Below are 26,520 nucleotides of genomic sequence, written 5' to 3' on the forward strand. Positions count from 1 at the left end.
TACATTGAAAAAGATGAGAACTGATAATTGTGATTGGATTTGCACATATTATTCATAATTAGGTACCTTGGTATGGAACATGTGTGACACAGACCTGATCACAATCTGAAGAAATATGTGATGCCAATATCGTCACAATTAAAAAGACATCTTATGTATACATCGTCACATACTACAAAATTATGTGACGTGTGCATCGTCACACATTAAAAACATATGTGATGCGCGCGTCATCACACACTACATAAATATGTGACGCCTAAAGGGTCACGTATTGTATAGGAAGGAGCATTTTATACCAAGTTTAGGAGAGGAATAACTCCTCACAGATGCAGCTAAACCGTGACCCAAATCATGCATCACTAATAGCCGTAGGAAGTGACTAATGGATAGCCACATAATCCAACGTACAGTGACGTGGTATGTGTCACACATATCAGGTATATGTGATGAAGAGAGAAAGTGTCACGTGGGAGAATCAGTGACGGGGTATAGGTGACGAAAGCTGTGACGCTAAAATTACGTCACATATACTCAACTGTGACGAAATTCCATGTTTCAGTGACGACTACCCCTCTTCACAAAAGGCATGTTTTCTTGTAGTGTTTTGGCAGAGCTTTAATACACTTCAAGCTTTTGTGAGGCTTTTGAGTGGGCAGAACTGCGGCTTCTTCAGAGGACGAAGTGGTTTCTCGAGGACTTGTGGGCTAGAGACTACACTGTAAAATTTGTTGAGGTTTTATGTTTGGGAAAAGCTCAAGCTCTACCTGTCTTGGTTTTTTGCTGAACCAAATTTGTAACGAGAGAAATCTCGTTTTGAATGACTTATTTTCTGAATCTGAACCTTGGGGATTCTGATCTAAAGCTGGTTTCGCTTGGAATTCAAGTGAGCTTCTGGTTGATTTTGAGTTGTTTGTTTGGTTGATGATTTGAGTATCTGATTGATTGTCCTTTGCCCTGTTCACTCCTTCCTATATTTATAAGAAAGGTTTTTGGGAGTAGGGTTTCCTTTTAAATAATGGGTGGTAAATCTTTCAAAAGATACAGGGAATACAATAATTCAACTCTGGCACTCAACCGTCAGTTCTTAAGATCACTTCCCTGTTTTTCTTGAAAGAAAACCCAATATTTCTCCTTAATTCAAACTGCCCCCTGTGAGATTAGACTGTGATGGCTAGTTTTTTATTTCTTTGAACAAAATCCCTGTTTTCCCGCTTATCTCTTTTCGAGCTTGTAGTCTGCTTATCTCTCGGGAGGATCTTTTATAGAAGAAATATCTCTGAAATATATTAATATGTAAGGGGATTTTGATAAGCAGACAATAGCTTGATGTCCCTTCCTAATTTACCAGCTATTGCCCTTCTCTAATCAACTCTGTGATAGTTGGTTTTGTTGACTTTTCTAAATATGAGAAAAAGGTGTCACGTGGGTTTCTGAAAACAATGGGTCTCTTCTTTTATCAAAATCGTGTTGGGTTTATTTTTGTCTAGAGCCCGAAGGTGATTTTTCTTTTGAGGCCCAAGTTTGCTTGTCTGTTTTGATAAGTCTTGGGCTAGACCTTTCTGGATTTTGGGCTTCTGTTTTCCTATTTTTTCAAAGACAAAACTATTTGAGTTTTGTAGTTTTATTCTGAGCCTCTTTTGTTGGGTTAGGCGTATCAATTTAGGCCCAAACAATATATATATATATATATATAAGGCTCACTCCTCTTAACAGACAAACAAAAGTAAGGAATTGATTGGGTAATGGAAAGTTTGAGAGATAATCAAATCCTATGAGATTGGAAGAAGCCAAAGTGGGGATGAGGGAACAATAGAATGGCAACAAAGTACATGAGAATTTTCTAGTCCAAAGATAGAGGTATTTATAAAGAAGTACATAATGCTAAACCCTAGACATAATTACAACAGAAAAGAAAACCCAATTATGATAGGACTATACAAACAGGACCCAATTACAGTAGGACTATACAAACAGACAAGTTTGCTTCCAAAAAACAAGGCAAGTTTGACTCCAAAAAATTAGTCATGTTTTTGGATAACGTTATAGCATTCCATTAAAATCCCTACTTTTTAGCATTTATATTTAATTTCTATTATTTGGGCACCTATTCAATAATAAAGGATTCAACCAAAAAAATAAAATAAAAAATCAATGAACACACGCATAAATAATATAATTACACCTAATGCATATGTACAATAATATACCTATATAATAATAATAATAATAATAATATCATTCGATAAACAATAATAAATATACCTAATAAAAATTGGTCTTTTTGCCTAAAAAGTATTGTTTAGGTAATTGTCCGTAGGAAAATTATGGTGATACATGCAAAAGATTACTTGGTAATTTACCTATACTTTGTAGGTATACTAATTTACTTACATTGTAAATTAGGCATGCATGTTTTCTTAAAGTTGGAAATAAAATAAATTATCTTTAAATTTGAGAGAAATATTATCGACTGAAATCTAAATATTGTCTCCCAAACTTCCATCTCCTATATTTCCAAATGATGACTTCAAACCTAACTTCAAGCCCACTCGTGTTAATGAAGCATCTATATGTCATGCATGTTTTACTTGTTTAATTTTGAGAGGTATTTTTTCCAACTTGTTGTGTCGTTGGATATGGCTAGGGCGGAGACTGTGTCGACGTGGTGCACCCAGGTGCACTTCTTGTGTCGCCGGATGGCGACGTAGTCCTTGGGAGAGAAGAATCGTGGGAACCGGTCTTTTAGGGCGGGGATGGTGGCGATGCATCTGAAGTGTTTTTTATGAGATCGTGTGGATTTTGTGGTCTTGGTGAGCACTGAATAGTAGCTCCCCAACGACCGCTAGACTTAACGGTGCTGTTGGTGGTGGCTACCACCTTGTTGGGTGATGAAGGGTGTGATCGGCTCCATGCTATGATCTGACCGTTGGATGAGCCGCTGTATAGGAAGTTTCCGGAGTGGGCTAGAGAGCATACGTAGGAGGAGGGCTGGGTTTTGAGGGTGGCCATGCGTAGGTGGTGGGTGTTTGGGACTTGTAGAACAAGTTCAAGTTGGTTGGAGATTGGGGAAGTTGAGGGAAGGAACAGAGGGAAGGTTTGGTTGGGAAGATAGAGAGGAGGAAGAGGTTGATGCTTCTGAGTGGAGGAGGTGATTGGAAATATTGGAGTGATCTTCCATGAGATTCTTCTGCGTTTATGTGACATGGCAAGGGACGGACAAGGAACAAGTCCCATTAAAGAAAGCTTTGGTTTAAAAAAAGAAAGATAATTCAAACGCAGCTATATCTTCTGTATGGGTTGTCGGAATGAGTTTACCTTGTTATGAAAGATATCGTGCGCTTAATAAGTACAAATTGAAGCTTCAAAAAAGTAGCCGCGACCCACTGGAACATTCATTTTCCAACTTTTCTTGACAATAAACTAGCTGCTGCTGCTGTTGGTGTAGGATGCAAGTTAGATATATTAATTAGCCTACTCTCGACCCTTTTTTTTTTTCCCAAATGGCATGGCTTGGTTGGCCGGGCCTAATTATTAGTTAAAATATTTTGTGGATTTTCCATTTGAAGGATAATGCTTTCCACTTGCTTCCTATGCTGCTGTACAAATATTTCTCAAAATAGAAAAGCATGGGCCCTTAGGCCATTTTGCTGATGCGTATAAAATTAGGTTGAAGGGCTTAAAAGTTGGAAACATACATATCCCATGTGAACCCAATTCATGATGCTACCTCTAACCACCGCTCTTGAATCAGATTTTTGAAATTAATTAATCAAATAACTGACTTAAGAAAAAAGGGTTGGAAATATATAATCTGGGTCTGCATGGGTCCAGTCCTTTCAGATTGTTGAATCTGTCGACCAAAGTAACATCTTTATCATTCACATTGTTTTTTGTAAGGATAGAAAGCTGAAACACATACCAAGATAGTGTACGTAAAATTTGTCTATGATTCCAGAAGTCCACCTTCCTAACCCAGCTACTTGAGTGGCATAGTAAATTGTAAGAGGCTGAAAAAGAAAAGAAAAAAGTAACAAATGTTAATATTTGTGAAACATATCAACATATCCAAAAACGGGCAGATATACAAAATTAATATGAATTCATCGATTTGGACGGGAGAAAAACTTAAACTAGGATCCCATATATTCAAGCCAATTAGGTATCTTTCCTTAACATGCATACTCCAAACTCTATTTGTACACAAATTCCAACTCTCAACTGACATACATATCATACCCGGTGGAGAACCAAAGCAACAGGCGAATGCAGTGGGATGGACCTCCATTCATAGTATGCCTTCCAACTGGTTAAATTCTTTGATATCATAGATAAAAGGCTCTGCATGTGTACGTCAAAAATTTATAAACATCAACTTTTATTGAATTATCTTAGCAAGATAAACAAGATGATACCAGTACATGGGTATTTGAGATATCCCAATAATTATTTAACCTGCCAATAGAGAGAAAAGAGAAAAAAAGAAAGAAAATAAAACATACGCGAACAGAAATAGAATCAACATGAAAAACAAACTAATGAAGAGAATTTCAGATGTACCAGGCAGATCAATTAAAAACAAAAGAAACCTTGAACGATCAAAGGAAATAACCACATTCCCATCTGATGGACCCCTCTTTTTTTCAAGACTGAACACCTTGTCTCCTGCTTTTCACACACCTGAAAGATCACTCCCGAGAGACACATCAGTGAAAACACTCAGACAGTATAATAGAAAAGCCACTACTCAAAGTTCTCTGTCTTGCAAAAAGAGAAATTGTTTATTACCTGAACAGTAGCTTCTTGAGTAAAAGTGAAAGGAAACTCATTCAAGATATCCATATGCTTCATATGTTGCTCCAACCTTCCACACTCTTCTTTATTATCAGGCCAATGCACAATCTACAATAAAAAGTTATTGAGTTGGACAATAACTTAAATTCAAGGAAAATCATGACAACCAAAACACTTTTTGGTCAATGGAAGTTAGAAAAAGATTGTAACCCATTCAGCCATAATGAAATTGAGCAGTGAGGACCGAGCATAGTGAGAAGACCTAGCGACCAATGTAAACACGTAGGCACATGCCTACAAGTGGTGAAGGCTTTGACAAAATTAAAGCCGCAGCATCAAACGGTATGAATACGGTTAAGATCGCAGCTCATTTGGGTCTCCACTGGATCAAAGGCAAGTGCAAGACAAGCCGAGAGCAGTAGCAGCAGCTTATCTTTAATCTTTGTACAACATACACGCACAGGCATTGAGCAGTGAGGAATGAGCATAGTGAGAAGACTTAGCGACCAAGGTAAACACATAGGCACATGCCTACATGTGGTGAACCTATACACATGGACTATAATGCTGACACCCAAATAATCAGCTAACCCATTATCAGTAATTTCTTTGTTTATTGAGTTACTTTAGTCTTATTAGCTCAACTGCAATACTATTTTGCTGTGGGCATGAGTTACCACTTAAGACACTATTCTAAGCTGCAAACCAAGACCCCAGACCCAAGCCAACAGACCCTTATAATCAATTTCTCCCTTCCTCCTCACACACCATTTCTGCACAATTTAAGACTAACCCAATTGTTGCTCTCTTACATGAAACCTAAAAACATAGCTAGATATCAGCACCCATGACAAAATCAAGAATAAGGCTTCTACACTTGTATTTTTAAAACTCAGCAGTCCATGTTTTGCGGCATGCTTATCAATTTCTGATTTGCTTTCAAAGCACAGCCAATTGAAAAAAATAGAAAGAAAAAAATAAAATAAAAGGTCATACAAATTAGAAGGACCTGCTGAGAAACAGAGCAACAACCAACAGCTCCACAGCAAGCACGTCATCTTGCGGTTGTGTTTGTGGCTGGTCCTGTGCACCGAGTCCCATGTCCCTTCCCGGCACACTCCATTGTTACGCAGAAGCCTTTGCTCTTCCTCAGTTCCTCTCACTCTCCGTTTGAACTTGGGCACGTTTGTACTGTATGCCGTACGGACTGCGGCCCTTGGAAAACTCTGGGCCTTTCCAAGTCTACCCAACTAAGAAATGCCCATTGCTTGCCCATAAGTCTTACGAATTTTTCAATACACAACTGCAACTTGATAAATGATGTATTACATGCCTAACTGGGAGGTACAAATCTAGTGGGACTTGAATTTAGCACCATAGAGGTCTGTCGTCAGTAGGAGGTAGGGAGGGGCAGTGCTCATTAATGTTAGCGTATGGCTCTATGGTGTTATATTCAGGTAGTTCCGTCCAATATTCACCAAGGATCCGGGACCTATTCGTCCTTGCCGTTGCACCAACTTGGCAAGCGGGTTTGGTTATCCTCAAAAATCTTAAGCATGTACGCATCACAAATCTGTGACCAAGTTTAAAAGCCATGTCATATATGGTCACGGTTATGAAAGTTCAAAGAAAACTACAAGAGTGCAAAATGACTTACCGTGAATTCAGTAACTTGGATAGAGTTGGAAACAGGACCAAAAATCCCGGCTTCTTTATACATTGCAAGAATAAATGCAACACATGTTGTAGATTTGGCATTGCTGCATGCATACCCATTCATCTTGTTCTGGAATTGTAAGCAAATTATCAAAGGCCATTTCACGATTCTCAATCTCAATTAGAATCTCATACAGGTCCAACCCCTAAAAGGAAACACAGGTGCAAATTAACATCAGATTCAATATGGAGCAAGCAGATAATATACTTAAATAAAATTAGAAGATGCACAGGGCATTAGACTTCTAAGAGCAGGCCTCCGGTGTTCATTAAACAAAACAGAACAAACTGGCATGGCTTAGGATTTTAAATAAGTTAAATTTAATAGACACCAAAAGTAAAATGAAAAGCCTCAAGCAAAGCATAATTGCCTCTTTACCCAGCCGCTTGTTGAGAGCTTCATTCCACATATTTGCAGAATAAGCAGGCTGCATACTTGTCCGCATAGAAACAACCTGAAAACAGGAGGTGCCAATTAGGATGAAAACTTGATTGACCAAAACCAAGCACACTCCATCTTAAAAAACATATATACGTACATGCATATATACATGCATGTGTGGGGATGAAACGCAGGATGAAATGCGTGCGTGCTGGTGAAATAACAATATAAACTAACAACCTACATGACGATACTCTGCCTCATCTCTATAATGCTTACTGTACTAGGTCACGTAAAAGTTTCAAGCAGCAAAGGCATACCAAGTGAGTATCAAGACGAGGAGGATAGTTGTCAGCCATGGTGTCAATCCAGCTAAACATCATATTGTGATAACCATATGGCTTCCCTGACATACTCTGAGCATATTCCCATTCTTCCATAGAATTTAAATTCGCACGTAACTCTGGATGCAAGGGAAGCAAGGCTATTTCTGGATTAGAACTATCCTTGAGTGCCAGTTCCCACCACTCATCCCATGGAACCACTGGTATAATTTCTTCACCCTGCAATATTAATGCTTGTAAAATGTCAAAACAACCCAACATGCAGTCAGACGAATCACAATAACTTCACATAAAGAGAAAGAACTAACCAAAGCTGAAGAAAATTAAAAAACCTATGCAACATTGTCATCAATTTAATTTTTTTCAATACACAAATCCCCATCATCACTTCCAGCCTGATTCAACTATCACTTCTACTCTTTGTAAGAACCAAAACATTTAGAAAGCTTAATTAAAGTCCAAACCAATGAAATCAGTGAGTTAATTCTATTTGAAACAAGTAGAAACTAAAGCAGCAAAATCAAAATGAATCTGACGCACAAGGCACAGAATATAATCAACCTACAACGTCTTTAAGTTGTAGTTATATCCATATTATACGCAAACCAAAACAATTAACAATAAGGAATAAGCTGAACATTTGAATAGGGATAAACAAGAAACAAAATAGAAAATGCCCAGAAACACACGAGATGATGTATCTTTATTGTATACAAAGAAATAGAAAAGCTGAAGAATACAACAAATTTTACTGGTAGATTGTTGGAAATAAGAAAGTAATAGCATTTCCAAGACAATTGTTTTTCATTTTCTCCAATGAGGGTTTTCCAGTTCAGAGATAGCCCTGATTATGAACTCACCAAATTATCTGATGCAGGCACTTCATGGGATCTCCTTTTAAGCGCATCCGTGACAGTTGCTCCACCTTGCAAAGATGCTGGATCCTGAAGTGAAAAAAGAAATAAATTATACTCCCAATCTGTAGATAATTAGTACGAGATGCACGGAGAAGCAACTCAAATTAATTCAAAAACACCTGTCCAAAAAAGCTTGAGCTCAGACTAACTATTACATTCTTCAACCTCAAAGTTAAAAAGTGTCTCTGTTGAGCATAGTAAATTGTCTCTCTTACTCCAGAACATGCAAAGGAGCTGACAATTACCAAAAATAATCTATAATACAAGATACAAGCACAATCAACTGCTATGCCATAAATGATAAATCTCACTGGTCCATTGGAAGTCTAATTACGAGTTTAATTCCAAATGGGCACACGTAAAAAATTTGCCTTTTTGAAATCGAAATCGGAAACGAAATTGAAGGTAGCAAGTGAACTCTTACTTGAAAAGGGCAATGTATAAGCTTGCCAAAAATATCGTCCTTCAAATCAGCAGCCGCGATTGTGTAAACGGCATTCGTAAGTCCACATGAACCAAGATACTCTTCAGTGTCCTTAGGCAAAGAGTACCCTTTGTACACACTAACCGGAGGATCAAATATCTACCACAATTCCAAATAAAAAAGAAAGAGTGAAGTGAAGTGAAGTTCAAGCACATTAAACCCATTTAACCCAGAAAAAGAAAAATGTAAAATTACCGAAGAACTAAGCTGAGCCTGACAATCGCCGACACCCTTATAAACACCAACAATATCTCCTTTGCGCACTACATAGAAGGCATCTTTTGCCAGGTCCACAACCGGTTCAGCTTCTGACTTCCTCCGTGAACGAGACTATGTCGTCTTGCTGCTGGCTTTGCTTCGAGATCAGCAGAGCTGAACATGGAATCTCGTTGATTCTAAGTTGATGCACTTAACCCCACACGAAAGGTCCAATTTTCTTTTCCATGAACAGGGTCTGTACAGAAAACTCGTCGCCACGAAACGACCCTTCGTTCTGAAAATGGCGGTTGCGTATGACGAAACGTGCGACAAGCAGTTCATCACACACGCAGCGTCAGGATGGATTGTCCAGGTTTCTGAAACAGAGCCAGAGGAGGCAGAGAGATAGAAAAGGATTTGGGTTTGACTGGGCACAAATAATGGATTCTCATTGGAGGGCTCTTCATTCTCTGTCGAGCCCTATAACACCAATAGAAATGTTTCGTTATTAAACTTACAAATGCTTTTTTGTCTGTGAAAACGATCGAGAATTATGTTCTTTTTTATTCTTTCTCTTTCTTGTTCTACCATTACCCTACAATTCCTCATAATAAACATATACAATCACTTACTAATATTATGAAAGAATAAAAATCTGAGTGTAATAACTCGATCCTAAATTAATATTTAATAATTAAATTATTCAAATAAAAGACAACTTTACCCCTCGAGAATATTTTAATGGGATTAAAAGTTGACTTTTTGTTCGGGAAAGAATCTGGAGATTTTAGTAGTACTATTGCGTATATCACGTCGAGATGAATCTGTAGACACGTAGTGGGCTCAAATCGAATTTATAATGAAGAAGTTATGATCTAAAGTAGCCTAGTGGCAAAATCGTAATTATATCAAAAAGGGTTTTAAAAAAAATATGAAATCTCTCTCAAATAACAGAACTATTTAAGAAAAACTATTGCTCGTTTTGTCAATTAACAATTATTTAAGAAAAAACCACATCCACCATCATGTTCCATGCACACGCTCAAATAACAGAAAAAGTTAACAAAATTAATGGTAAGACCATTTGTCCTAACGAAACTAAAGTTGAAGGACTACGGAAATGATTTTGAAAATTGAGGAACCAAAATGCAAATTGAGTCAAAATTCAAGTACCATTGAAACTTAAAGATGACCATTTACCATCTCATCCAACTATTTTGTTGGTTGAACACCACCAACTATTCTATTTTGTGTTATCACACTAAGAATTTGCAATACATATTTAGAAGTAGGTTGTTGATGCTCTTTTTCGGAGAGGGTCAACTTAGAGAAAAAGGGATTTGCCTTTAGCAGGGAAAGGGTCTGGGCCTTCAATAAAGGCTAGCCTGCAGAAGACAAAAATAGGGAAGCGATCGTCAAGCTCCGGCACCGTGTGGTGCCGAAGGCTCTCCGATGCTTAAGTCACTAAGAAGGGTAACTTTTGCAGAGTAATAGTAAAAGGCAGAAAAGTAGTTACCCTCTTACTAGGGTACTGTTCCCTTTATAGGGAAGTGAAAGTGGGAGGTTGGTGTAGATTTCCGATGTGGGACTCTGCAGTTGCTTTGCGGTGGTGACACGTGTCATGAGAATTAGGTTTAACAGTTTGTGAGCTTTGGCAGTCGGGAGTTTCGGCAGGTGCTTGGCACCTCGGAATAGTGTCTTCCTTCGGCAAGAGAGAAGGCGTGTCTGCCTTGGTGCTAGTTGTTTTGAGACTGGATATGCTCGGTTGATTATGGTGTAAACAGAGGTCAAACTAATATATGGTCAAGATTTTTAATATAAAATTGAAGTTTATAAACTCATTTTCCACATGCATGAAAGGAAATCCCCAAAAATCTTGTGCATTGTTACGGTGAGAAGGATAGTTTTAAGCAATAATCACCTTTCACTTTCCTAATGTCAAGTTCCTGAAGGCCTTATCCACAATATCAAAAGTAAACCATGCAGCATATGATTCGGCAGTGTTAGGCCATGATCAGACTCACCCTTCAATTTGGTTTCCTAATTTTTCCTTTTCAATTGTTTGTAAATTTTTATATGATCATGTAAAAAGACAATTAGCCATGGTTAAGATATTCAAATGTTATAGCAAGTGCAAGCTTTACAGTTTTGATTTTGATCCCAAGTTTCTAGAATATTAAAAGAGATAAGAACTTTCCAAGGGCATCATGGTTTTTTGTTTTTCTATTTTTCTATTTTTTAAATGGATCCATGGTAATAGAAAATAGGGAGTTTCACTAAAACACCCAAAATGAGGGTTGAAATTATAAAAAAACTCAAGCACTATTTAAACATATAAACACACCCAAAACTCATCATTACACACACTCAAAACCCATTTATAAACACACCTAAAAAGTTGACTTTGGGGTTGATTTTGGGTGTGTTTCTATGTTTAAATAGTACTTGAGTTTTTTTATAAATACATGTCTAGGATTGAGTTTATTTATAAATTTGTATAGAAAATACTGTGCGTCGGGTTGAAACGGGTTAGTGGATTAGCTTCAAACAAATAAAATTTACAATTAAGAAAAGAAAAAGAAAAAAAGAGAAAAAAGGAGCTGTATCGGGTTGTACGTACGTACATAGTGTTGAATCGGGATTGAATTTGATTTGGTCTCTGGTAGAGAGAATATTGGAATGGGATTGTGAATTGGACGTGTTACAAAATGCATCTCTTTGGGAGGGAGTAGGACACCTTGGTTAGGTGGGATCTTTGGCCCTTTGCCCTCATCACCCTCTACTCCTGTTTTTCATGTCTCATTGTCTCTTTGGGAGTGGTATGCTCTCAAATCAAATTTTTATAGTTGAGACCCAATCATGCTCCACATAACACTTTTTTCATATATTGATTTTTTTGTTTGTTTGTTTACATTGGAGAAAAGAAAATCTCATTGAGTTTGATCTTAGGTGTCATGAGAGGAGGGAGAATCCACCACCACCGTGGTGGAACCCATTAGCATATATTGATTTTCATTATATACAATTAATAAATGATTGATAACCATGAATGTGTGTGAGATAGTTTTGTCCGAGGCATTATAGGAGCAACGTTTTTCGTGAAAAAATAAAAACGTGTGTACACATTTATTAACAATCCTCCACAAAACTTAAAATTATAAATTGGTATGTCAAATATTCTCGGAGTATAGGCAGAACATTTATGGTATATATCCCAGCAAAATTTGAAGTCATGGAGAGGCCCACGTCGTCTATACAAATTCAAAGATAAATAATATTAATTAATTATGTGGTCCCAACATATATAGTGATGGATTAATTATCACATGCTAATTAACTACAAGCTTGTGATGCTGCAGACAATGAAGTGAGGCGGCGGTCAACGGGGCAGCAAGATAGTTGACCCTCTTGGCTAGGCACCACGACAACAAGAGAGAAAATAGTATAAGATCATTCAATTACTCTTAATAATAGGAGATTAACGTACACACTACACACACATGCATGCAAATGATCGATGCCAATATTTAACATGGGAACGTATTAAATCAATTAAATGAAGAGAAACATATGCCCACGGCTCAATTAATCATAATTATAATTATAAATATAAATATAAATTTTGTAATTAATTAATTATTAAAGTCATAAACATATGATATGCACATCGGACAAAAGAATAGTTGAGGAATTGTGGTTACAATTGATTTTTTTATCAATGACTTTTTCTATGACTTCGTTCTTCTGTCTCTGTCATGCCTTTAATAAAAAGCTTCATGTTAGAGTATATTTCAAAAAGGCACTCAAAACATCCAACTAAACTCCAATAAAAAGCCTCTTATCTATCTAGCTTGCTGTAAGTGAGGGGTTTTGGTTGTAATCTTTATTGGAATTTGTTCAAAGGCACACAAATTGGTTCAAAGAAAAATAAACTAATGCGAGTGAGGTGAAGGTGACATACCCACGATTTTGGTGCTTGTGCTGCCTTTTCAGTAACAAAGTTAATGAGGTCAGTCTCATTTCCATAAATGATATAAAACTAAATGGATAAAAGTAAACCTACACGTGATCTATAAATATCCATATGTATGTAATAGTGAACAGCTACTTGACCTAAAATCTCACTCCCAGCACAGAACCAGAGTCTGTCACCTCCATCCCCTTCTCCCTCCTGTTGTTGCAGCCTTAAAGATTTTGGTATTGGGTCTCAGTTGTCCTGTTGTTGCAGCCTTAAAGATTTTGGCATTGGGTCTCAGTTGTTGACTCTCTCTCTCTCTCTCTCTCTCTCTCTCTCAAAACATCAGCCGATTTGTTTCTTGCTACTTCTTTTTTTCTCTCAGAGCATTACATCAGCCAAAACATTAACCTATCTGTTTACATCTCCCACATGCCTCAACCTCCTTCCTCTCTCTCAAACCGATCTGTTTACATCAGCCACATGCCGCCTCAACCTCTTCTGCGGTTCTAGCTCCCGGCCAATACGGGCTCACAGAAATTGTTGTCGTTTCAGCCCGTTTCGGTTGAGCGAAGGAACGCAGTAGCTCCACCGATCTGTTTACATCAGCCATATGCCGCCTCAACCTCCTTCCTCTCTCTCAAACTGATCTGTTTACATCAGCCATATGCCGCCTCAACCTCCTTCCTCTCTCTCAAACCGATCTGTTTACATCAGCCACATGCCTCAACCTCCTCTCTCTCTCTCAAAACATTAACCGATCTGTTTACATCAGCCGATTTGTTTCTTTTTTTCTCTCATAGCTCAACCTCCTCTCTCTCTCTCTCTCAAAACATCAGCTGATCTGTTTCTTTTTTTCTCTCATGGCTCAACCTCCTCAACCTCCTCAACCTCCTCAACCTTCATTTGGTTCTAGGATTATTCAAACCCTAACTCCATCATGGGTTCCAGAGCTCACTCTCTTCCAACAGACCGATGGGGAAGCGATTGTGTCCAAGAGCAATATCTTATTAGTGGTGACCACATTTGTGACTGTTTTAGTGTTTGGTATGGGCGTGAATCCACCGGCGGAATACTGCAAGTGCTTCAAAGAGGAACATAAAATATGCAACTGTGCTATAGCAATTTATGTGTGGGAGTTCATTATGTCTGAAGCATTGGTGACATGTCTTTTGGTCATCAAATTTATGGTGAGACAGTATCCGGTTAGACAATTTATCTACCTTCTCCTTCTCTGTCTTTTGATTGGATATTGGTGCATACTCACTACGTTCATACTCATGTCTTTATGGGTGACTATGCTATGCCTGTGTTGTTTTCCTGCTATTTTTGCCTTGTGGCTAATGAGAAGCATTGACCAAGCTGTTGAGAGAAATGGAGGGGTTGTTGGAGGTGGCATTGAAGCTGGTGCGGGACATAATGTTGCCATTGAGGCAGGTGCTGGAGGGGGCGTTGGAGCCAGTGCTGGAGAGCCTGCTGAACCTGCTGGAGATGAAGCCGTCGGAGTTGGAGAGCTTGCCGGTGTGCTTGCTGGAGATGAAGCTGCACTTGAGCTTGCCGGTGTGCTTATGACAAAATCCACCATTGATCCTTGTGATGATCTTGAGGTAGAACTCATTGATAGTGAAGAAGAGTTAATTCAAAAGTACGGAGAACTTGTGAAAGTGCCTTACAATTTAAAAAAGCAAAGTGTGCATCTCTGGAATAAAGTCATTATGCTTCAACAAGAAAACTCAGATTTCTCTATTCGTGTGAGTCAACTTAAGCAAGAAATTAAAAAGTTAAAGTTTGACTTAGATCTGTCTAGAAAAAGAGAAATTAATTTCACCATTGGACAATTATTTTGCGCTTTTATTGTGTTTCAGACTGCTGAAGAAGTGAGTTTTGCTGCAAATGGAATAACTGGAACTGGAATGAAAGCCTTTGATGGTGTTCTTCAATCTAACATTATGTTAAAGACTCTTAATCTTTCTGGAAACCCCATTGTGGATGAAGGCGTTAAGGTCAGTCCAAATTCCACCTGTTTATGATAAAGTTGTCTTGTTAGTTTGCTTGCAAGATTGAGTGTCGGAAATTTTTTCTTTTGAACATCAAATGCTCCCTGCTTCCTAGGCAAAATAACATTTTTCAACCATGGGAGTGCAAAGAAAAAGTTTGTAGCTCAGTTGCATGTGTATATTATTGCTTATTCTTGAATCTGAGAGCTTAATGTTGTGTGATGTACTCTTCTTCACAGTGCCTATGTGATATATTGGTGAATAATAATGGTATTCAAAAGCTCCAGCTCAACAGTACTGACTTAGGGGATGAGGTTAGCTTACTTCTTTCTATCAAAACTAGTGCCCTGATGAGTACAGACACATGCCTTCAAAATCTGCAAGAGGAAAGGATTGTCCATGAATGATATGCCTAACAAGCTTAAGACATAAAAGAGAATTGAAAACTAATTTTGATCTACTTACTTATTTTGGAACTTAGTTCATTGTTTTTGCTAAAACTTAGTTCATCCTTGCTGGTTTAAATCCTGTTCATGTTTAGGGAGCTGAAAACATTGCAGATGCTTTGAAGCAAAACCGGACAATAACAACCATAGACCTGGTGAGAAGAGCATGCTTCTTTGTTAGCATAACTTTTTATGTACATGTTTTACTCTATTTTATTTAAAAACGAAAAAAGAGAGGTCCTGAACATACTAATTTAAAAAACATTGGGTCGCTTTCAAAGGGAGGAAATAACATCCATGCCAAGGGAGTCACTGCCATAGCTGAAGCGTTGAAAGATAATTCTGTCATTACATTTGTAAGTCTCTAATCTGTGCCCTTTTCCCTTTTTTTTTCATTTCTATTCATGAATGTAATGGCAGAAACTCATCTCTTCTCTCAGTTGGAGCTTGGTTATAATCCCATGGGACCTGATGGGGTGAAGGCTTTATCCGAAGTTCTCAAGTTTCATGGAAACATAGAAACCGTTAAGCTTGGCTGGTGCCAGGTAATCTATAGTTTTTCACATATGCTTATCTATTTCTAGAACTTCGATCTGGGTTTTCTGTATCCGTTTGAGAGGATCTTGTAACAATGTAATATAAAAATCTTTTGCAGATTGGTGCAAAGGGTGCAGAGTTCATCGCGGATATGTTAAAATATAATACTACAATACGCGTTCTGGACTTGCGGGCAAATGGACTTCGAAATGAAGTTAGTTCCTGCAGACAAGCAATGTCTTTAAACTCCATTTGGGTCGTTTTGATCACTCCAATCTAATGTTATTTTCCTTTTTATGCATTGGAAAATACAGGGTGCATCCTGCCTGGCTCGTAGCTTAAAAGTGGTTAATGAAGCTTTAAGTTCATTAGATTTAGGGTTCAATGAAATCAGGGTATGTATTGACTTTGTGTTTTCCGTGTGCTTTTTCACGTTTTAGCAGTATTTTGCACAACTTGAAAATGGTTTTGTATTCAGGATGACGGGGCGTTTGCAATTGCTCAAGCACTGAAGGCCAATGAAGATGTGACAGTCACATCTCTGAACCTTGCGAGTAATTTCCTCACCAAATTTGGGCAGGTAACCTTCTCATCCTCTTGAGGGGTTTTTTTTTTTTTTTTTCCTCTTTCACTATTTTGGCATTTTATTCTGTGCTGCTTGTTTTTGCATGCGTCTTAATGAACTTTTGCATGATGCAGAGTGCTTTGACAGATGCAAGAGACCATGTATATGAGATGAGTGAAAAAGAAATCAACATTTTTTTCTAGAAGGCTTACTTATTAGACTAGAAATGTGGGTGGTATGTGGGAAACAAATCAACATCTTTTGAGTTCTTATCGACTCCACTTACTGAGGAACAAATTGGAAATTTTGACATTGAGAGATCATAGTTGGCTCTTCAGTGATGGATAGGTACTGTTCGTAAGGCTTTGTATCTTTCAATGTACTGATAATTCAGAGTAGTTTTTGTAATGATTTATTATTAGTATTTAGTACCAAGACCAACCAAGAAAAGATGAGTGGTGGTGCCTTTATAAATTAGAGAAGTGAGTTTTGAGGGTGCCGATGCAATGCAGTGCCATATAGCCTTGGATGAGATGATCATTTACCATCTCATACAACTATTTTGTTGGTTGAACACCACCAACTATTCTATTTTGTGTTATCACACTAAGAATTTGCAATACATATTTAGAAGTAGGTCAAGGTTTTTAATATAAAATTGAAGTTTATAAACTCATCTTTCACATGCATGAAAGGAAATCCCCAGAAATTTTACTTCTACGGGCAATGTTTCTATGAAACTATGTTGTTTGAAGGATCTTTATGGCTGGGAAAGAGTTTGCAGAAACCATGTCTAATTGGCTACGTTTTCAGAATCAAGGATGGCAAAGGCAAGTGGAAAAGAACCTGTCAAATTTAAATGCAAATGTAATTACTACAAATATATTACATAAACCATTACCGGACAAATACATTTACTACAAACGCATAAACGTTTGGCATGTATATTTGTTCTACAAGTAATTTTTGTGATACAAACCTGTATGGGTATAGTTGGACATACTACCTGTCCTGTAGACTTAGTTTGGTTCATAATCTTTTTCACTACAATAGCAAGTAATTTTGAAAAATAAACCTTATAAGCCTAAGGTACAGGTACATCAACCAATACTAATAAACGGGAAGAAAAAAACACAATCAAAATTTACCTACAAACAACAAACATGAAAAATAAACCTTTCCTTACATACCTTCACTGTAGTAGGTATGTGCCAAGTCAACTATTTTCCACCCCATATTCAACACTCAAATCGACCTCCATTATAGACACATGAACCTAACGAAAAAAAACAGATAAGTTGAATACTTCATAGCAAACCTAATGGGAAAAAAAAACCAGATGTAACCCAAGTAATTCAATCCTAATTTGGAATTTGTGAAAATCTTCATTAAGGAAGTAAAAAATCAGCAGAGATTGGGATGGAATTACCATGATTATAGGAGACAAGCAGATTTTTAGGAGGGGTCAGTTTTATTTGCCTTTTCTATTTAATGACACTAGAAGTAAATATCTTAAAAATGATGGACAAAGGCATTGCTTACGTATCCATTGAATTGTATGGTAGACTGCTATTGAGGAGCCTAAATTGATATCCTTCATCCATTGTATCTTAATGAACATGGACCTATATCTAAGAACACAAACCACACCCCCAAAAAACTCTCTTTCTCTTCTCTTTTTCTTTCTCAACTATCTCATCTTGATCTTGTCTCTCGGATATTGGCTCTCAATCTCCCCATAACAACCCATTGCTCGTTTTGTCAATTAACATCTATTTAAGAAAAAACCACATCCACCATCATGTGCCATGCACACGCTCAAATAACAGAAAAAGTTAACAAAATTAATGGTAAGACTATTTGTCATAACGAAACAAAAGTTGAAGAACCACGGAAATGATTTTAAAAATTGAGGAACCAAAAATGCAAATTGAGTCAAAATTCAAGTACCATTGAAACTAAAAGATGATGATTTACCATCTCATACAACTATTTTGTTGGTTGAACACCACCAACTATTCTATTTTGTGTTATCACACTAAGGGGGGTGTATTCAATTAGGATTTTAAAAGACTATTTTGGGATAAATAAATCTTGTGGTATTCAATTAAGACTTTTAAATAATCTAAACAAGTCTTGTGATATTCAATAAGGATTTTTAAGATTTTTTAAAGAGGGTGTCCAAATCTAGTGGTATTCAATAAAGACTTTAAACAAGTAACAAAAAGTCTTTTGGTATTCAAAAACTTGCTAATTTCGAAGGATTTATTTTAAAGAAGGAATTTGTGTGACTTTTTAGTGGGAGGTATAAATACCAAACCCTAAAAAAAATCTCACTATAACCCGTCAGACTTTTCACGTGAGATTTTTTTCTCTCTGCGAGAGAAGATGAACAGTTCTTCATGAAATCGCAAAAGAAGTTAAATGGTGAAATCGATTCTCATACCGGCTCGAGGTAGATGTATCCATGAACGTTGTCCAAAACATGCTTCATTGATCTCCGATCCCGATAGCTCCCATTGTTCGCAGTAGCTCTAATTGTTGGCTCACAACTGAACTTGGAACGCTGACAGATTGATAGAGATAAAGGGGTTTAGCAAATATTAATCGATTTCACCGATTACTATGTCAGAGGAAAGGCATAGTAATTTTGCACTACTCTAGCCGGTTGGAAAGACTATGCACCAACCACCTTTTGACCCCGGTTCTAGCTGAAGATATCTGTATCAGATAATGGTTTGTGCTTGCTTGGTTCAAGTCTATACATAAACCCTAACCCTAAACATTCAGAGACTACGTGAGCCCTTGTTTGGGCAGTACATAAACACAATTGGTAACAAATAAATAATTGCTTGATGTCTCGACTAAACGAGAAATTCTGCGTCAGTGAGCTCAAGAATCAAAGTCATATTGTTAATTTTGTTGTTGTAATTGGGCTAACAATATTTAAAAAAGTCTCACTGCCTGCAAGTAGGGGAGATTTCCAACATCCGATTCCTCAACTAGTCTACTACCAACTATCGTTTTTATCTCCACCCTGAGCTTGTTGAATATGTCGGGATGGTTGATGAGCTCAGCTACTGCCCATTGCATGGCCTCTGCTGTGGTAGCAGTACCTCCGATGAAAAGATCCTAACATAATGGTAAATTATGAATTGATCAGAAACAAGATGTGGTTTGAAAATGGAAAGGATTGAAATCGCTTACAAGCAAGAAAGCCTTCACATGAGTTCTGGAAATCTTGACCTCGGCTTTATCATCTTGATAGGCCTTCAATAGTATATCCATCAAATCTTTATCTTCTCTATCCCAACCCTCCCTCTCTGCTCTCTCTTCATGCTGCTTCACCCTCCAGAAGTTTATCATACCCATGGTCACATCCATGAGCTGCTTCCCATCAACCCAGAAACCCAACCTCTTCAGTGGGCCCAACACATCCCCAAAACAAACCTTTGCAGCCAACTCAAATGATTCTTTTACCAACTCCCTGATTTTTTCAGCTTCCTCACCATTCTCCGAACAACTAGTGCTTATAGCCATCCTGCTATTAAACAGGCACTTGTTAAAAATAGAAATATGGGAGAAAATTTCAAGGGTCATATCAAATTAATTGTAGAGCATGCCTGCATATACTGTTGTTTGTAAGACTCATCAGCTCAGCACCCACATCAACCATCTCTTTCCTCGTAGCACTCTCCAACATTTTCCTCAAAAACTCTGCAACCTCTGCATGTCGAATGGCACGTGACCTTTCTATTTTGCAAGAGGAACATCACTCACATGTATGTAACCCTTGGATAGTTACATATTAAATTAATAAGAAAGCTGAATTTTCAGCTTAAATCCAATTTGGATGCAGAACCATTTTTGTCAAGCCTTCCAATGTTGGCGAAGATTGGTGTCAATTTTATAACCCATTTTATAAGCCTTCCTGTTTTCATTGACTCTTGTAATTTTGAATGTTTGCTTTTATTTATTGTTCCATTCCATTTGATCTCGTTTATGTTATTGCTGATGCAAGTGCCCACAACTAAGTTGGTTGGTTATCGTACAAATAAAAAATCCATGTTATCTTTTCAAATCTTATAAATTCTTATGATATAAATCTTTAAAATCCAAATATAAAAAATTCTGAATATAAAAAATCTTTCAAAAAAATCTTATAAGTCATTATATTCTTAAATAGTCTTTTAAAATCCACTGGACTTATTTATCCATAAATAGTCTTTTAAAATCTCAATTAAATACACCCCCTAAGAATTTGCAATACATATTTAGAAGTAGGTCAAGGTTTTTAATATAAAACTGAAGTTTATAAACTCATCTTTCACATGCATGAAAGGAAATCCCCAGAAATCTTGTGCATTGTTATAGCATAAGAGGTGCTGCATACTTGAGATTGGTTTAATTTTCTGCGTTTGTGTTGGCCTCACACTACACCAAGAAAAGCATATGAGTTCTTTACTAATCTTTTGTAAATCTCTTTGATTGTATGAATTAATTGTTTAAAATTTTGGAAGTTTGTTCTTTCTTTTAAACCTTTCTATGAGTTGAGAATTCTGATTTGTGTTCCAATGTACTTTCGATTGATTGCATTGTCCCACTGAGCATCCACTTGATTCTCCCAGATTTGAGTTCCTACGAAAATCTATAGGTATCGGACCAAAAGATTAAAACTGCACTGCACAATTGTTCTAAAAAATAAAAAATAAAAAAAGTTTTTTGTGTTTGCTCTCTCTCTTTCTCTCTTCTTTTTATTTTTTCCAATCTTTTTAAGTTTTTGTGGTGCAGTTCTGATTCTTAAATCCTTTATCTTGCAAGTCAGTGTTTCGTTGTTTTTTTTGAGCATCATATATCATAAGTTCAATCCTGGCCATTTGTTGGATTAATACAGTAAGAGCTCGTTTGGTACACCGTATTAGACTCTGGATATGAGTAAATAGTCTATGTCAGGTGTTTGATGTCAACTTGTATTATTTAATTACCCAACTATTTTATACGGGTTGGGCTTTTAATACTCTCCTTGCCTGACTAACTAATACAACCCACACACCTCGGTTTAGATAATACACGCTTAATTATACGGCTAAGCACGCGTTCTACAAAAAAAAAAATCATACGCTCTTTTTATCTTCTTCTCCCTAGGGTTCTTCTCTGCTATCTTCTCCACATGTTATTTTCTTCACTCTTCTCCAGGTGTCCATCTCTCTCACTCTCTCTCTTTTTCATACTCTCTCCAATGTGCTTCTTCTTGCTTCTTCTCTATTCTTTATATATTTCAATTTTTTAATTAAATTTTTGTGGAAATTAGGTTATGTATTTTTCGTTTTTGAAATTAGGTTATGCTTACTTACATGAATGAAAGCTAAATCGTAAAAGGACCTATTTTACAATGAGAAACATTGGACATGGGATTAATGAATGAATTTTTGTCTCTCACTTGGAAAGTGATCAAATTCCACTAATATTTTTTCCCAAAGACTTTGACCCTTTTATTGATTCTATTTTCAATCTGCCCACCACCTTGAGGCATATGCCCCTTCCTCCTGTGATTTACCCAACCCCAAAAAAACTCGAAGTGCATAATAATATATGAACCTTTTATTGCTTCTGTTCTGCTCTTCTTATTGTACATGAAACTTTGATGTTAGTACAGACATATGCATATCAATATTTACAGTACAGTTCTAATAGTTAAACCACATATATTTCTGTATATGCAAGCCGAATGGTATTTTGTAGTCTTCTGTCATGTGTAGAATTCTACTTATTTTTGAATTATTCTAATTTTACATGTAGTCTTGTGTAATGCATGATTATGAACAACTTTCCCTTTTTCTTTTATCATCTTAGTATGTGATCACTTTGAATTATACATTATTTGGTACTGTTTTTATTAACGTATGCGAGTATGTTGGAATTTTTATGAGATACTACAATTATGATAAGGGGTTATATGAAAAAAAATCTTGGCAAAAACAATTGAAAAACAAATCTTGTCATATAAATCTTACCAAAAAAAATTCGTGTCATTTGAATCTCAATTTCCGTTAAAATTATCAAAGAATTTTTTTTTATTTTAAAAATAGTCGGATTTGATGTGGAACATCACCAAACACAGTATAACTTAGTCGACTATTTATCCGGAACAGCACCAAACGCCTTATAATATTATGGATAAATAGTCAGTACTCTTTGAAATAGATTAATACTATCCGACGGAAATTAGTCAGTACTGTCCGACGTGTTGTATTAATACTTCCACCAGGATTGGAACATTAGCAACTTCTTTGTCTGTTTGTGGTTGTCCTTTTTGTCTTGTTTCTCTGCATTTTTTTTTCCTGCTGTTGTGACTCTATTTATTCTTTTATTTGGCTTGTTTTTATCTTATTTTATTTATTTCGTTTTTCTGTGTTAGTTTGTGTTTCCTAGGGGTTGTTCTCTCTCTCTCTCTCTCTCTTAACTCAACTGGCGTGTTTTTCTCTTATTCCCTCAGTTTCTCCGCTCTCTCTCTCTCTCTCTCTCTCTCTCACTTCTCTTCTCTCTGCTTCAATGGAAGAAACCGCCTCTGGCCCCTCTCGCGTCACAAACCCGGCTCCCTCAGGCACTCAAGCGCCACCTCCTGCTGGTCCATCCCTTTATCCTTCATCCCTCAGGCACTCGGCGATTATCAGGCTCAGTTTAGTTCTTCGGTAATTTTACATTTTTCTTTTTCTGGGTTAAATGGGTTTAATGTGCTTGAATTTCACTTCACTTCACTCTTTCTTTTTTGTTCGGAATTGTGGTAGATATTTGATACTCCGATTAGTGTGTACAGAGGGTACTCTTTACCTAAGGACACTGAAGAGTATCTTGGTTCATGTGGACTTACGAATGCCATTTACACAATCGCGGCTGCAGATTTGAAGGACGATATTTTTGGCAAGTTTATGCATTGCCCTTTTCAAGTAAGAGTTCACTTGCTACCTTCAATTTCGTTTTCTGATTTCGATTTCCAAAAGGCAAATTTTTTACGTGTGCCCATTTGGAATTAAACTCCTAATTAGACTTCCAATGGACCAGTGAGATTTATCATTTATGGCATAGCAGTTGATTGTGCTTGTATCTTGTATTATAGATTATTTTTGGTAATTGTCAGCTCCTTTGCATGTTCTGGAGTAAGAGAGACAATGTACTATGCGCAACAGAGACACTTTTTAACTTTGAGGTTGAAGAATGTAATAGCTAGTTTGAGCTCAAGCTTTTTTGGACAGGTGTTTTTGAATTCATTTGAGTTGCTTCTCCGTGCATCTCGTACTAATTATCTATAGATTGGGAGTATAATTTATTTCTTTTTTCACTTCAGGATCCAGCATCTTTGCAAGGTGGAGCAACTGTCACGGATGCGCTCAAAAGGAGATCCCATGAAGTGCCTGCATCAGATAATTTGGTGAGTTCATAATCAGGGCTATCTCTGAACTGGAATACCCTCATTGGAGAAAATGAAGAACACTTGTCTTGGAAATGCTATTACTTTCTTATTTCCGACTATCTACCGGTAAAATTTGTTGTATTATTCAGCATTTCTATTTCTTTGTATACAATAAAGATACATTATCTCGTGTGTTTCTGGGCATTTTCTATTTTGTTTATTGTTTATCCCTATTCAAATGTTCAGCTTATTCCTTATTGTTAATTGTTTTGGTTTGCGTATAATATGATATAACTACAACTTAAAGACGTTGTAGGTTGATTATACTCTGTGCCTTGTGCGTCAGATGCATTTTGATTTTGCTGCTTTAGTTTCTACTTGTTTCAAATAGAATTAACTCACTGATTTCATTGGTTTGGACTTTAATTAAGCTTTCTAAATGTTTTGGTACGTACAAAGAGTAGAAGTGATAGTTGAATCAGGCTGGAAGTGATGATGGGGATTTGTGTATTGAAAAAATTAAATTGATGACAATGTTGCGTAGGTTTTTTAATTTTCTTCAGCTTTGGTTGGTACTTTCTCTTTGTGTGAAGTTATTGTGATTCGTCTGACTGAGTGTTGGATTGTTTTGACATTTTACAGGCATTAATATTGCAGGGTGAAGAAATTATACCAGTGGTTCCATGGGATGAGTGGTGGGCACTGGCACTCAAGGATAGTTCTAATCCACAAATAGCCTTGCTTGCCTTGCATCCAGAGTTGCGTGCGAATTTCAATTCTATGGAAGCATGGGAATATGCTCAGAGTATGTCAGGGAGGCCATATGGTTATCACAATATGATGTTTAGCTGGATTGACACCATGGCTGACAACTATCCTCCTCGTCTTGATACTCACTTGGTATGCCTTTGCTGCGTGAAACTTTTAAGTGGCCTAGTACAGTAAGCATTATAGAGATGAGGCAGAGTATAGTTGTGTAGGTTGTTAGTTTATATTGTTATTTCACCAGCACGCACGCACGTTCATCCTGCGTTTCATCCCCACACATGCATGTATATATGCATGTCAACTTAAGCAAGAAATTGAAAAGTTAAAGTTTGACTTAGATCTGTCTAGAAAAAGAGAAATTAATTTCACCATTGGACAATTATTTTGCGCTTTTATTGTGTTTCAGACTGCTAAAGAAGTGAGTTTTGCTGCAAATGGAATAACTGGAACTGGAATGAAAGCCTTTGATGGTGTTCTTCAATCTAACATTATGTTAAAGACTCTTAATCTTTCTGGAAACCCCATTGGGGATGAAGGCGTTAAGGTCAGTCCAAATTCCACCTGTTTATGATAAAGTTGTCTTGTTAGTTTGCTTGCAAGATTGAGTGTCAGAAATTTTTTCTTTTGAACATCAAATGCTCCCTGCTCCCTACACAAAATAACATTTTTCAACCATGGGAGTGCAAAGAAAAAGTTTTTAGCTCAGTTGCATGTGTGTATTATTGCTTATTCTTGAATCTGAGAGCTTAATGTTGTGTGATGTACTCTTCTTCACAGTGCCTATGTGATATATTGGTGAATACTAGTGGTATTCAAAAGCTCCAGCTCAACAGTACTGACTTAGGGGATGAGGTTAGCTTACTTCTTTCTGTCAAAGCTAGTGCCCTGATGAGTACAGACACATGCCTTCAAAATATGCAAGAGGAAAGGATCGTCCATGAATGATATGCCTAAAGGACCCTTCACCATTGGCAATATGACTCCTCTAGGTAGATGTCTCTGTTATTTGCTAAAATCTAATGTGTTTGCTCCCACCAACAAATCAAGAATGCCAAAATCCCTTGTTGGCATGGCTTATCTCATGATTTCCTCCTCTAGTCCTGTGCCCATCAGTCGGCTCATTTTTTACAGTATCTTACATGCCGGAGTACAAAACAAGGATGACAAATCCACTTGGCTTGTGTTTCCCTCCTTGATTACTTCTCTTGCCCTTCAAGAAGGTTGTCCTGTGTTCTTCTCTGACTCCAGACACCTTCCTCTCACTGTGGATGCAACCACTTTCAAACGCAGTGATGCTGCCTCTACGAGATCAAAAAATCTTCCTCCTACTGCTCCCTCATCCAGTTCCTCCTCTGAAACTGCAATTCTTGCACTGCAATCTAAACTGGACACCATGCATGAACTGTTAAAAGAGATGTCTAATGCCCCATTTCTGCCAACCAAGCTTCTATCATTGCCATTCAAAACTTGTTGGTCTCTCACGGTATCTCTGGTGCATCTCCCTCTTCAAAAACTGCCGTTTCTTCTGCTTCTCCACTTAACTCCTCTGATCCTAACAACTTTGCTGCAGAAGCCCATGCTGACTCTGTCTCGGATGAGGATTTCATTAGCACGCTTCTCAAATCTCACAAGCGAAAAACTGCTGAAGAAGTCCCTTGTGCCTCTGTTAATCCCTCACCAAATCCTGTCGCTTCTCCAGTCATTCCTATCGAGAGGAGAAAGCTTCCTGCTAGGAAACGTCGGATCTAATACTAAGGGGGAGCTGCTGTCATTTTGTGTTTTTCTGTTTTTTTTTTTTCTTCTTTTTTTGCTGTTCTAGTTTGGTCTGTGATCCCTTTGTCTTTTCTAAGACAAAAAGGGGGAGAATTTTGGGGACAATTCCAATTCTGTGTTGTCTTTGTAATTGTGGATCAGCTGCGGTTTGTGACACACTTTGTTTGCAGGTAAGCCATTTAGCTACTCTTAACTGAATTGTGTAGATCTTCGTGACGACTTGTGTAAATTTA

The 26,520-nt window shown here is 37.2% G+C and overlaps 1 protein-coding gene and 1 pseudogene across 8 annotated transcripts; one reads left to right on the top strand and one right to left on the bottom strand.

Moving 5' to 3' along the window:
- Positions 1–3,745: 3,745 nt before the first annotated feature.
- On the bottom strand, positions 3,746–9,082 carry LOC103343273 (uncharacterized; annotated as a pseudogene). The gene is made up of 11 exons (XR_016123548.1): positions 9,059–9,082; positions 8,833–8,967; positions 8,578–8,736; positions 8,097–8,180; positions 7,213–7,455; positions 6,882–6,965; positions 6,452–6,656; positions 5,791–6,367; positions 4,789–4,902; positions 4,240–4,680; positions 3,746–4,010 (listed from the first exon to the last, which is right to left on the bottom strand). The product of XR_016123548.1 is annotated as an uncharacterized LOC103343273 (transcript).
- A 3,861-nt stretch (positions 9,083–12,943) lies between these two features.
- LOC103343274 (uncharacterized) lies at positions 12,944–26,485 on the top strand. 7 transcript variants are annotated; one of them, XR_016124646.1, is made up of 12 exons: positions 12,951–14,541; positions 14,656–14,793; positions 15,027–15,101; positions 15,329–15,388; positions 15,515–15,589; positions 15,674–15,778; positions 15,889–15,984; positions 24,389–24,646; positions 24,921–25,058; positions 25,292–25,503; positions 25,628–26,006; positions 26,085–26,485. XR_016124646.1 is itself a non-coding variant. In XM_089047201.1 (11 exons), the coding sequence occupies exons 1-10, from the start codon at positions 13,654–13,656 to the stop codon at positions 25,457–25,459; spliced, it is 2,001 nt and encodes a 666-aa protein (XP_088903327.1). In that variant the 5' UTR covers positions 12,951–13,653; the 3' UTR covers positions 25,460–25,503; positions 26,085–26,485. The 7 variants fall into 7 exon arrangements, 3 of the variants coding, with proteins under 3 accessions (XP_008245165.2, XP_088903327.1, XP_088903326.1); XR_016124647.1 differs by having other exon boundaries at positions 25,646–26,006; XR_016124648.1 differs by having other exon boundaries at positions 12,950–14,541; positions 24,404–24,646; positions 25,292–26,006.
- The last annotated feature ends 35 nt before the right edge of the window (positions 26,486–26,520 follow it).

Source organism: Prunus mume, linkage group LG2, assembly GCF_029339155.1.
Source record: "Prunus mume cultivar Tortuosa linkage group LG2, ASM2933915v1, whole genome shotgun sequence".
NCBI lineage: Eukaryota > Viridiplantae > Streptophyta > Magnoliopsida > Rosales > Rosaceae > Prunus > Prunus mume.